At 40.8% G+C, this 13836-nt stretch overlaps 1 protein-coding gene across 2 annotated transcripts in view; it reads left to right on the top strand.

The window, feature by feature from the left end:
* eys (eyes shut homolog) overlaps nt 1-13836 on the top strand; it is a 295658-nt gene that overhangs the window by 193849 nt on the left and 87973 nt on the right. For both annotated transcript variants that reach the window (XM_037124906.1, XM_037124907.1), the window contains 3 exons: nt 8353-8449; nt 8931-9038; nt 11458-11603. In XM_037124906.1, coding sequence (XP_036980801.1) covers nt 8353-8449; nt 8931-9038; nt 11458-11603 — 351 coding nt within the window. The remainder of the gene's footprint in view (nt 1-8352; nt 8450-8930; nt 9039-11457; nt 11604-13836) is intronic.

The following is a 13836-nucleotide window of genomic DNA, read 5'->3' as shown; positions in this document are numbered from 1 at the left end:
ACACTAGCCTTCACCTTCCACAAGATTGAGATTGTGTCCTACCAAACAGTTGGTTAATGAGCTTCTGTGAAGCTGTGCCAACAAGAGAACTGACACATACTTAATATGATATTGAAAAAGATGTGTTGAGAACATGTGTTGCCAAAGATGTGTTGAAAAAGTCCATCCTCGCTGCACTCATTTTAAGTGATTATTCTTTTTTTTATGGAGGAGCGAGACAATATGACTTATAGTGGATGTGTGTCTCAATTTATTAACCAGATGCCCGGGCAGATGTATGTGAATATCACACAGCACTCAGCACTGTATGGTGTTATTAAACATAATGCACTTTTGGGCCATCACTGCTAGATATATGCCCCCAATCAACTTAACTTTATTTCGAGGGGGTTTTATGATGTGCCATCCTATCCCAAAGTTATAGGATAGTGTCACAGAGATAACATTTTTCTAACCCCAAACGTCAAAATAAATGCGAGAAAATTATGTTTTTTGTCAACTGTGGATATGTTGAAAGTTTACATTTCCTTTATGTTGCAAATAATATTGCTTTAGGTTTAATGTCAATTTTATGTTTTGACATTGCTCTGCTGTTATAATCTGGTTTGGTTTAGAAACAAAACCAATGTGTTAGGGTTAGGAAAAAAATCATGTAACGCCACATGTTTGTTTCACCAACTGGAAAAAGATTTTGGCTGCAAATTCCTCCAGCGTCTCGTCTAGATTATCCAGCTTTGTTGATAGTAACATGGCCTGAAAATGCTGCAGTATCTTGATTTAAAATGTGCAGCGGTTTCATTTTAATGTATCTTTGGTTTGTAGAAATGTTAAATGCTGACATTTTTATTCTGACGTCTGGGCCGACATGTTTTTACAATAGTGTCCACGCTCAGACAGCAGCAGCATGTAAAACATAGAGATTATATATAACAAAGACAATGTGGTGTATGTGTCTTGACTCGTTAATTTAATTAGACAGTTCCAGAATCCAGAATAACGTCTTTAACTGCTGAAATTAAAGATATTACAAAGAACAATCTCCAGGTAAACATGAGTAATGACATGAGGCAGTCAATGACTGTGTTGTAATTTAAGCAAATTTAAGCTCATTGTGTAAACAGCAGCTCCATTTCTGGAAGCAATGGAGTATCTGGTCTATTATTCTGAAAGTGAGTCAACAAAATATTAAAATGTAGCAGGTGTTCAGTCTCAGTGTGAGAGCTCGCCCCTTCAGTGAGCAAAGGTCTCGGCATGCTACTGATATTCTATTGCTGAGGGCAAGAGGTGCTTCTTTTCTTCCATTTTCCCTTTGAGACCTCTTTTTCAAGCCCGAACAACAGCTGCATGCGAAAAAAGGGCAGAAACAGGCGTTAATGAGCACATAGTGCTATCAGTTGTGTTCTTCATAAAAACTCTCAGTCATCAGTAGCTTCCAACATATTGGCGTTTAACCCCCGAATGCATCCCAGCAGGAAAAAAAAAAATACCCAAATGGTCTCTATGTAACTCTGTGGAGACAGAACACACTACTGCCACCAGGATAGCCTCATTTTATGATGCTTAGGTTTTAGTTCTTAAAAGTGGAGGGACAAGATGAAGTCGAGGAGCTGAATGTACTGTATATGACTGTATGGTAATAGGGTGTTATAGGGTTGTTCTTTTAAATAAGCTTGTTTTTCTTTATTTTTCTGCAACCTATTGGTGATTGCTGTTGGCAAAGGTGCCAGGAAATGTAGAGCTCCGGCAGGCTCTACCAATCAAACGGCTAAAGGCAGTCTGTGTGACGCCTGACAGGTCAGACTCGCAGCAAAAAAAAAAAAAAAAAAACAGCCATCAAAGTGCTCACTATGTCTCATGAAGCTTCTTGCTGTAAGCACGGGGCAACAGCCGAGGGCGACCTAGATGAGTGCATCTGCATTTGTATCAAGTCGGAGTGCTGCTTTCACTTTGATTATGACAGCGGGGCAGTAGAGGACACAGTTAAGTAAGGACATAGTGATTTACCCGGATTTTGTTATTGGCAGAACTGTCTTGTTCTTCTGGTGAAAATGTAAGCAGGCGAATGCGCAGAAGCAGAGCAATATTGGCAGCTTTTTCCGGAGTCCTTATTTTTTTTTTGTGTGTCATCTGTCGGGGGCAAGACCACTGTTTGCTCACATTTTGTCCCTCGTTTGTTCTGCCAACTGCTAAAACGGCATCTTAGACTTTGTTTTGTCATGTGGCAGACGAGGTGATAGCCTTCATACTCAGACATACGGACCAGCAAACCAAAATACCAAACAGCAAGCTGGGGCGGCTGCTGCTGATTCACAGTGGGATCAGCGGTACTTGCGACCCTTTCATATTGCTAATTGCCCTTAATTAATTTGCTAAGAAAAACATTTCTTAGTGAATCTTTTAGATTCACTGCACAGTCAGATCTTTCTTTCATCCTACAGAGTACAGATTGTAATTGCAGAGCTATAGAGACAAGGTTATTAAGTGTGAATGATATATGAGATGGACGCAGCTGGAGCCAACTCAAGTATTTCCATTATTTTAGGTCATATAGCGGAGGTGTCTTTATCTCAGACCTCTGATGTAACACTAACTCTTTTGAACATTGTGCAGATTTCCAGTTTTATAGTATACATACTTTAACTAGAAGAAAACACTTAGAACGTCAAAGTTGGAATAAGAAATACTACGTTCTGGGCGCCGCATAGCTCAGTCGGTAGCGCGCGCGACCCATGTGCCGAGGCTCTGCAGCGGACCCGGGTTCGACTCCCGGCCCGGGTCCCTTTGCTGCGTGTCACTCCCCATCTCTTACCCTGTTTCCTGTCCAAACTCTTCAGCTATACTGTCAATAAAGCCGAAAAAGGCCAAAAAAATAATAAAAAAAAAGAAATACTACGTTCTTAACATCCGAGACCAAACTTTCTAGAAGCTAAATCAACAAAAGACCGTTCATTAGGCAGTGTAGTTATTCAACACAGTGTGAAGTGTAGTAAGCCATAGTGTACCATTTGTAATCCAGCTAAGGTCAGGTGTTTACCGTAGGCATCTTGTAAACCAGAGAACGGCTGTGTTTAGTCACTTGCGCGCCGCTGTAAGAGTAAAGCGTCCGCATTTACACGTAGCGTATAAAAATAGGCCCGGCTCTGTCACAGCTGTGCAGTAAACAAATTTTAAATAAACTCGGTGTTTAATCATTTTGTGACTTCATTAGCGGTGTTGAAGAGGTGGTCCAGGTGTGAGGCGGCGAGCTAGACTGGCTGCAGCGGCTGGTGTTTACAGTGTAAGACAGATTTCTATTCTTAACCCACTTATTCATGTAACCCAGTTTTTTTTGGTCAGTGCATCTGAAGGACTCACAAGAGTGCTGTAATCCTTTTTGTTTTTCGGCCCTGTTGACAGGGAATTTGGAGATATGACAGGAAATGGTATTAGAGAGAGGGGATGGGACTCGAACCTTAGTCCGCTGCAGTGAGGACAAATTCTCTGTACATGGGTCGATAACTAACACGATATCTGTTTTGTCTGCCCATTTATATTTGTGTTTAATTGTCTGGCATTAGTCATTTGTTGCACGGGACTGACGATGTGTCTACCTGTGTGAGATGTGTCTGTTCTTACAAAGTTATCTTACCAGAATTTTTTTAGAATAAACTGCACGTGAATTATGAAACGGAAAATCCCAAAACAAAGCAAAACGTATAGCGACACTCCATCAAATCTCTCTCCGTGCAGTGATTCATCGGCGTTGCCACATTCCTTTTCCTTTTGCCCTTTTTCGCTTTCCGTGCGATTTCAGACTGCCACAGTGCTGGCACATTTTTCATTTCAACAAAAATTCATGGCAAGCACATACACTACTGTAAGCCTTAAGAGTATCATCAATTTCCCCTTGTATTATGAGAAAAGTTCGTGCTCAGTCGCAGACAGGGGCGTATGGTTTTTGCTGACAGGCCTCTTGGGGACCGCAAAACAAAGGCATCACAGATATGAAATCTCTCTTGGTTCTAGTGTTAATTTACTTTTTTTTTATTGATGTACTGTAGTTATTTAAGGTAGTCAAGTTGTAGAGTTTTTTTAGATTTGGTCTCAGATTATGAGTTATCTTAGTGCCAGGTTGACAAATTGGTGTGTGGGCATCACAAGATAAAAAGGAGTTGAAAATAGAAAATATTTCACCTCCCGGCATCTTAGATGTGCTCACTACATTTCATAGCAACCCTGCTCTGTTACATTTTGACAGAAACACACTGCATGCAAGTGCAAATCAGCACAACTTCAGCTGTCATTTTGCATGACCATAACCATGCTAATGACATTGCCTGTAGGATTAATTCAACACTTTTAAAACCGACGTCGGCAGTGACATCTACGTCACAATCATCAAGAGAATATATTTAGTTTAACAAAATGAATCAGTGAAACTGGCGAACAACCTCTGTGTCTTATATCTTATATCTCATCTCCACCTTGTGATATTACTCTTGGCTCTCAATAGAACAATTGTGGGCATGGTTTCAACTATGCATGAGGACTTCTTGCATTATGTACACCAGTTTATGTGTGGAACATGTTGTAAATTGCGCATTGCTATTGTGCAAAAGCGTCATTGATATATCTTAGACTAACTTAAAGTCAGGAAAAGTGAGTCATAAAACAGTCCAATTTGAGCAAAATTTGATCAGTAAGGCTAGATCTGTGCCTTTTTGTGTGCAAAAGGCAAAAATGTGTATACATCACATATAACAGTCAAAAACAGGACACAATAAAACACATTGACACATTGACATCAAAACGAACACTGGTGCTGTGTGTGTACACACAAGGACATAAAAAGAAACACATCTTTGCATGATCAAAAATTGGGTTAGGAACTGTCCACCACATCTAAGACCTGGAGGGATAGTGGTGAACCATCATCTTGATCACCGTGATTACTGTGACCTCTCAAATGTTTGGTGAAATCAAATCATAAAAAAAAATCAAGAGTAGAACTCAAGGCTATGTTTAATAGTGAAAGTAATTGGAAAGTAATCATAACAGAACAATTTAAGACACTAACTCAGAATAGAACAGTTGAACAACCATTTGACAACAACTCAACACAGTTCAAGTGAAAGGAAACTTGCATTTAAGCTTGTAGTTTCATCATGGAAATCGCACACAGCTCAAGTTATGTCACCAGTTAGGACTGACATTTGATCTACTGCGACACAGACTCCACAGACAAAGACCATAATCTATATTGCACAAGCTGTGGATCATTTTTTACTGAGCTGCCTCTGAGAAATTCTTACATCAGTCTGACAGCAGCTTTGATAAGAACACTGCAGTCGCAACTGTATCAGTCCGAACCAAATTCATACTGTTAAAATGAAGACATCACTTATATTTCAATTGAGACGTCCATCAAAGTTAGCTCACTATCCACGCGGGATTACCCGCAATTTCTTCTCCTCGGAGACATACACTGGCAGGAGCAGTGATCGCACACCGCAAGCCCCAGCCAGATGATGGAATGAATACGTGAGGATGCGCCTTGGGTATCCCTCTCTGTGCTCTGTCAAAGAGAAGCCTCCAGTCACTGCTAGTGGCAGAAGATGCATTACATTGTGGTGACATTCGAAATAGTCCCTGAGGAGCTTCGCCATTGCTTTGACTGACAGACCAGCTTGGGAAACCTGTGCCGTCCCATAATTCACCGGGCGCTCGGTGCTCTCTGTGGTCTCGCGGATTCCCTCTCATTCTCGATCGTCCCAGGATGCGTGGGGCTGGTTGGCCGTCGCCATTTTTCATTAGCATCACCCGAGTCTGACTGAAAACATGTCTTTCTTTAAAAAACATAGATGATATACACTTCAGTTTCATCCGGCTGATTAAAGATGCGCAGTGAGGGTTTGCTCAGAGAGCATTTTTTATTGAACAACACTTAATAATCAACACAACTCAGCCTCATCTGGCTGAAAAGCAGAACCCACAAATAATTGATTACAATTGCTGCATCTATCTGCACTGAGAAATGTCTGATCTATTTAACGTTCTGCCATCTGGTTCACAGTTAATTTTTAAAGCAATGGAAGTAGAGAAATTGTTGTTGCCATCACAGGCTATTGTATACATTTAGACCTTGAGAAATGTACATGGTATTGATCATGAAGTAGTTAAAAGGTTCGTATACATACATACATTACATTATTACACGTTCATCCATGTTACTTTAGTACGATATGATAGAGGACATATCTTTTTTATCATTTTCTTTTTTCTTCATGTTCTTGTCTTCATGTTCTGAATAACTTTCAACGCTCATCATTGTTAATGCGGGCACTTCTCTGAGATTTATACTGACACGAGCCCAAAACCATTATAGTTGAAATATATATTTAACTCCAACTTGAAGCAGTGGGAGTGAACATAATGAGACAAGGAGACAATAACAGAACTCATTATAAGCTAGTTTTATAAACACTTTGTTATATGCTTGTATCGCCTTTAATTATGCGTGGCAGATGGTGCTCTGCGGGGAAAAGACAATACTAGTCTTTGGACGTCTGCGCTTGGAGTCTGATAGCAGAGTTTTCACAGAGAATGGTGTGTTTGTATTATCGCTCACATCACCACCGTGTAAATGCAGTGCAGAAAACAGTTGGAGAAAGCAAGGAGATCAGTGGTATGGAGGCAAAGGATAGACGTAAAGAATCACTCATCGAGGTTTCATTTATTATGCTGTTTATCATGGATGTTCAGGTCTGAATGTCAGCAACTGAATCAGAGCTCTTTTATATTGAAGATTTGTTTCTCTGAAATATACAGTTGTAATTTTAAAGAGGGAAATTCAGACCACATGAACTGATACAGACACTTTTCAGAGCGGAATATTCCAGCGCTATGACGTTAGTTCCGTTTACATGTATACATATAACAGAGAGCACAGGTTCTCAAACTGTGGTCCTTGTGGAGAATAAGATAGATTAACATATTATGGACATTGCCTGTCACAGTGACGATTCAAAATTGATGTCCATGAGTGTTTGTAAGAGTCAAAGTGTGCGTGCACATGGAGTCCTCTGCCCCCTTAAGTGGTTGCCAGTTTGTTGCACCAGCTAACACTGCTAATGCAAGTGAGCAAACATTAAGGTAGATGGCTAACCTTAATGTAGTTAACATTTCCATTACTGACACTGGCAAGTTTATGTTAGGGCAGTACTGTATGCAGGGCACCTGCTGTAGAACTCAGACATATTACTTTTTTTTTTTTTTTTTAAATGGCAACTGAAAAGACTCCCGATTGCTGACGAAACACAGATACCAAGTGATACCATCGGGGTTATACTATTTGCTCTCAAACCTTGTTGGAAGCTGAAATCAAATGTCAGAATTCTAGCATGGAGGTCAACAAAGCAATCATTTAGGACCCAGCAACATTTTTTAAAATAATTAACTCACAATCATAATCATGTTTTTTAAGGAATAGAGACCTTTTTTTTTTAAACTTTTCTACATGCTCTGTAGATGAATTATTTAAAAAAAAAAAAAGATTTGTCTACTTAAAAATGTTATCATTGCGGTCTTATTTTTGCACTTTCAAGTTAGTGTGAGTCAAGAACAAACTCATCTGGGACCATTGATCTGGGGCTTTTTGGCTTGAAAAGGTTGAGAACCCCTGATATAGACCGTAGTGATTCAATTTCACCACCAAGTTTCAGTTTCTTGTAGAAACTCAAATCACCATGACCAGTTTTTTCCTCCACACAAATGTGCATTAAGGGTTGATTTATTCTTTTTTCTTTATCCATTTGTTCCTTTGAACTTCATCAAACCAAGTCGTTCAGTTGGACATGGTCAGCAGAAACCCCGTCCTATGGACCGGAGGAAGCGCAAGAGAATTACCTCTGACAGGCGGAACACTGCGAGCTCCCAGGCTGCCTTCAAAAGTACAACAAAACATCCATGCTGATCTGCTTAGCCATCCTGCCCCTCAACCCCCTAATGTAAAAGGGCAAAAGAGCTCCTGGGCTTAGGCTCTCCCTCTTACCCTAACTTAACAAGATGTCCCCCTACTCGCTCGCTTTCTCTCTCTCTCACACACACACGCGATATGCACACACAAGCACACACCTCCCAAACCCCCAAACCACTAACCCTCAGACCAATCTGTCTGTGGCACTAAAGTATTATTAGACTTACACACTCTCAAAGGGGAAACAGTGAGTGCTGAGAGCTGGAAGATGAGATATGCTACAGGGGCTACTAGTTCCATTAAAATGGCATTCACTGGGGCCTTTGTTATCATCGGCCCTGACGTTTTCAGGATGTAGTGGGGCTCGCCGATCCATGACCATCTCATCTGTCTTTCAGGATTTGAGGGAAGTCGGTGTGAAATTGACACCAATGAGTGTAGTTCAAATCCGTGCCAGAACCAGGGCGACTGTGTGGACCGGGTCAACAGCTACAGGTAAAAAGAGCGCCATCCATAACCAGCTTTTTCATTTCCAGAGAGTCACGAAAATGTCAGTTGCGCTGATGGACTTTAAACATTAGCAAATCCGGAGTGTCAGAACCAGTAAGCGTCATCCCGGTGCAGGTTTCAGACCATTATGCTTTCATTTTGATGTCGATTACCCTGAGTTAATAGATTTGTTCTGAGCTCCTGCCCTTTTTTAAATGTATTTTTAATGGATTTAGTGCTGTAGCATTTCAGGTTGAAATTAGGTCGAATTGTCATGCCGGCTTTGGTTTTTAGTTAAGGAGCCCAAACCCAGGGCCTTCATGTTAAATGCCTGTATGTGCAATCACGCTAAATATGATGTGTAATTAATATCATTAAACTCGTAATGATTTTTGCTCATTCCGTGCAATATGCCACTGGGAAACAGATAGATCTTCTTTTTCCCATCTGAGACAAAATATCAATATTAATGATTTCTCTCTTCCAGCTGTGATTGTAAGATGGGATTTTCTGGCCTTCGCTGTGAGGAAGACATCAATGAGTGCGCCTCGAGCCCTTGCCGCAACACCGGCGTTTGTCAAGACCTTGTGAACAAGTAAGTGTAAATGTATACTCCTTTTATTCCTTTTTTCATTGTGCGCATTAAAATAAAAAAAACACAAAAAAAACAAACACATTTGCCGTAATGGCCGGGCAGAATTAATTTTCTGAGTCTGATTTGAAAGCCAAATCAACAAAGCACATTCAAAGAAAAACACGGGAGGCGGCGGGGCTCCGCTTCAAAGTGTTCTGGTTTATATAACTAGCCCGTCTTCATCCTTGACACACATAAGCTGCAAGTCTAAAGACAAGAGAGCGAATTCAGCAGGAGCACATCATGTATCTAGATTGGGCTTTACTCCACTGGTGCTTCTCTCTGCTGTGCTTAATGGGAGCCCCGGGGCTTCCAGGCTTAGTCGGACAGATGGGTAGAGAAGTCCCAGGGCCAATTTGAGTCCTAAATGGTTTGTCTCCAGTTTGTCTCCCGTCATGATTTCGCTCCCATGTGACCTGGCCCCCGCTCAGAGCGCTCTCCCTGATTGCACAGTCCAGGGAGTTCACATCAGGTGTGCTTTAACCCCGCTGCCCACCGCAAACAATTCCGCGCTGCTATCTCCTACGCTGCTATCTCCGTCGCCATGACCCAGGAAGTCCATCTCTACCGTGACGAGGAATCTGTATGCCCCCGCTGTCTTATATTTACCCTTATTTTTTCTAAAAAACTTTGAAGATAAATAGAAAATACATGTTCTGTATGTGTTACTTATCATGTCTCACACCAGTCTAGCCTTTGGAATTTACATAACAGAAAACATGACAGTGAAAACTGTTTAGCATATTACAGATATTTAATGTGATGTAACTGATTTACAGATGAAAAATTACATTTGATTAATCAGATGATGTAGTTTAAATTTGAGCACAGAGGTGCCTAATGGCATGTTTTGTTATTATCTCGCTGACAAGCAGGATAACAATCTCCTCTGAGGCGTGTGGTCAGGGGATATTAGACCCCATCGACAGCAACAGAGAGGAATTTGAATTGAGTAAACCACATTATTGGACAGGTTAAGCTCTTCCCGTCAGTAATAAGTCTTCAAACACAGTTTAAATTAAGTAACACGCAGCGAGGCTTAATTACTGTCATACTGTTGGTTTTTGTGTGAGGAGCTGCCTGGTCAGTTTGAGAATGGAAAACCACGCTGTGACAGCCCTTAGAGGCTTAAATTGTCTTTAATTTATTTTTACAAATAAATGTGACTACATTGAATAGTTTAACATTTGAATTTGTGAGCTGTCAAATGCTGCAAACATTTGATCTAATTTAATGTAACATCTCATCTAATTTCTTTATTGTTAAAATGAGTCCAGCTCTTTAGCATGAAAGTCTTATTTCTGACACAAATCTTTAAACCTACAACTGAACCAACTACACTCCTTTTACTTCATACTTGCATCTATCTGTTGGCAAAATGTAGTTTAACCTGTCTAACTAAAATAACCATATTCCAACATAAAACCTCCCTTTGACAAGACCATACATATAGCCCACCTGTATGTCCACCTGCACTTCTTGAATAATACAAACTCTACTTGTCCAGAATTCCGTTTTACATTTGGATAAAAGGTGTTTACATTTTCCTCAGTGTCTCAGGGAATAATGCATTGCATTAACAGAAATGTTGATGAGCAGAGAAAGATCTTCATTGGCTTATAATTTGTTCTGCCTAAACAAATAGACAAACTCTGTTTGTTTTCATGACTGAATAAACTGAATACACAAACTGACAACACAATTTCTGTTTTACGTTGTTTGTATTTGGCGGCCCCCGCCACCTTTCTAGCTTCAAACAGTGTTCTGGGGACCTTATGTTCCTCTGAGAACAGCTTGTTTATTCAGTTATGGAGTTAGTATTAATAACTCATTAAAATTGCAAATTCTGAGTTTGAATTTCTTCTCCAAAACTACATGGTGGCCCTATGAAAATAAAAAATAGTTAATTAAGGGTTAGGGTTAGGGTTAGGGTTAACCTTTTAAAACAAACGGCGCATTTAGGTGTCAAGACTTCATCACTGAGACAAACAGATTTTAAGGAACAAAAGGCTGTATATAGTGGTAATCCACTGTTAGGATTGCTGTGAAAATAAAATAAATACATTTTAAAAGTTTAAAAGAAAGAGGGTTTTTTTGTGATTTTTATGTCTAAATTTATCCCTATCCAAAGGGCACCTGTGTCTGATATGCACACATACACGCCGTGACCACACACACACACACACACACACACACACACACACACACACACACACACATTTTTCTCAAAATCATTGTGTGTATTCTCCATTGAGATTATGTATTAGTTATAAAGTTACAGTAAGAGCTGAATGTAGGCGTATGCTGTCGTTACTGTCCTCCGTCTGTTCCTCACCACACTTTATTTCCTACTGATTGAGTGTTATCACGTCTTCCTCAGGTTCCACTGCATTTGCCCTCCTGGTTATTTTGGAACGCTGTGTGACCTGGATGTGAACGAGTGTGAAGTTTCACCTTGCCTACACGAGGGCATCTGTATCAACACGCCCGGGGGCTTCAAGTGCGTCTGTCGCCCTGGATACTCAGGTAGCTCTCCTGCCCTCAGGTGACACGAAGATCAATATGAGAGTCTAAAAAGCTTACTGTGACTCCTGCGGCCGCACGCCACTGAGGCACCCCTTGACACAGATCTGGCTTAGTGTAAAAAAAAAAAAAATGCTCCCCAATGCTTGCTTTTAATTAGCCTGGCCTGCCTCTGGAAGATACAATGGCTGCTCTTCAGTAAAGCTAACAAGAGATAAATTCATGTCACCTGCTTTATCTGATGGGAGCGTCTCAGTGTCTGTTGGTTGCCTTTATTTCACTCCATCATGCTCTTTAGTATCAGAACGCCATTGTTGTTTTACCTCAGTCCATTTGTCTTATTTTCCACTCAGACGACTATCAAGCTATTTTAGTGTGTGTGTGTGTGTGTGTGTGTGTGTGTGTGTGTGTGTGTGTGTGTGTGTGTGTGTGTGTGTGTGTGTGTGTGTGCGTGCGTGCGTGTGTGCGTGTGTGTGTGTGTGCGCGCGCACCATCTAAAGCCGATTCCTGTCAGGTACCGGGAAGATTAATTTCATTTGTCTTCAACACTGTATCATCAATTTATCCTTCCCCAGTTGAGAGAGGGGGAAGTCTCTGAGGCATTGCTACTCTGGAGAGCCGAACCTGACACGCATGGCCCAATTCCCACAGAAGCAGCTTTTATTATTAGGCCTAGGCACAGCGTAGTACAAGTCATTACTTTTTCTGTTGCTCTAAGCTCATCTGAGGAAACAGGGTTCCCCAAGAGAGCGAGCGGCCAGAGGATACAGTTTGGATTGGCTCAAACCAACTAGAACTCATACAAAATATTTGCTCCAGTAACATGTGTAACAGCGCTGCAACTTTTCACTAAGAGATCCAGGGGTGCTGCTGTAGCTCCTTATTGCTTACTTTTTGAGTTAAATAGTAAAATTTTCCATCATCTTTTCAGGGTGATTAATTGCATCATGTTTTTGCATCCTGATTGGAATCGACTTAAATGTAATTCCGCCTTGATGGCATCATGTGTCATCTCTCCTACCTTTTAAAGCAGCATAACTTGGTGTGTCACTTGATAGCATCATCATATTATTTGCTTCAGCCATCAGAGGAGTCAAGGGGTGTTTTTTTTGCATCTCGAATGCCAACATTCATTTTGACTTGAACAGCTGAAGCTGCTTACTAATACACCGGCCTGGTGCTATATCTACTCACTTCCATGGATGTGATTAAGCTGTAATGACACTTCATTCCCGCCTGCGTCACTGTCCATATTGAATTTTTCTCAGTGGTTGGTCAGTGAGTGAGTCAGTCAGTTAGCGCGTCTGCTCTTTCATTAAATCATCTGGTTCCAACAGCTGATTACCTCCAGTGATGCTACGTTCTCGCAACATTAAAGCTGTGTTCTGATTTGGAATGAATAAACCAACAGCCACAATAATTTTAGCCTGGCAAGCTGGCTAGAAAGTTATACATGAATGTAAATACAGCTGTAACGCCTTTGATTAGAACAAACTTGATTTACTGCTATTTGCTTATTAGCTTAAATAAGTAAGCGTTGCAAGCATCTAACCCATAAAGCAAGCAATCTTTTTCTGTCTGTCAGTGTGTGACTTGCACATCTTGGCAACCGTTCATCTGATCTACGTCACACTTGGCAGGACTGTTGCTGAGGTTCGGCAGAAGTGCAGTGTCCAATTTGGTGCAGTTTGGAGACACAACACGTTCAGCATTTATGTGTTTTGAATAAACAGCACACATCACTAGCAGGAGAATGGCTTCGGGGCTCTGCCGACTAAAGCTGAGTTTAAACGTGATCCCTCTCACGTGATCTCATGGGGAAGCAGACGTAAACAAAGTGAGATTGGCGTGACACTTGCTGTAGTGAGTTGTTGCAGTAAGAAGCAGAAAATGAAGTCTGGATGCATGGGCAGGTGCAGTGAACATGGCATTTCTATTCTTCATTGAGAGCTGGATGTGAGTGTTTCAGTTTCTGTCAACAGGGGTATGCTAACAATAGCCTCAATAACTACAATGTCTACCATTGCTTGGCAGCACTGTCAGGTACTCCTGGATGCCTTTGTGGTTGTTATTTTATTCAAATTTGTGTACGATTGCATTTGTTGCATGATTAATTAACAGATATGGAAGATATGATTAGCACAACTTTGTAATGTCTTCAAGTCTACTACTTTAAAACCTTTAATGGGCTTTAATTCAATATTTGGGATTTTGTATTATCTGCTGCACCAGGACC

Source organism: Acanthopagrus latus, chromosome 15, assembly GCF_904848185.1.
Source record: "Acanthopagrus latus isolate v.2019 chromosome 15, fAcaLat1.1, whole genome shotgun sequence".
In the NCBI taxonomy this organism is placed as follows: domain Eukaryota; kingdom Metazoa; phylum Chordata; class Actinopteri; order Spariformes; family Sparidae; genus Acanthopagrus; species Acanthopagrus latus.
The sequence above is the reverse complement of the archived record's forward strand: the minus strand, read 5'-3'. Positions and strand labels throughout refer to the sequence as shown.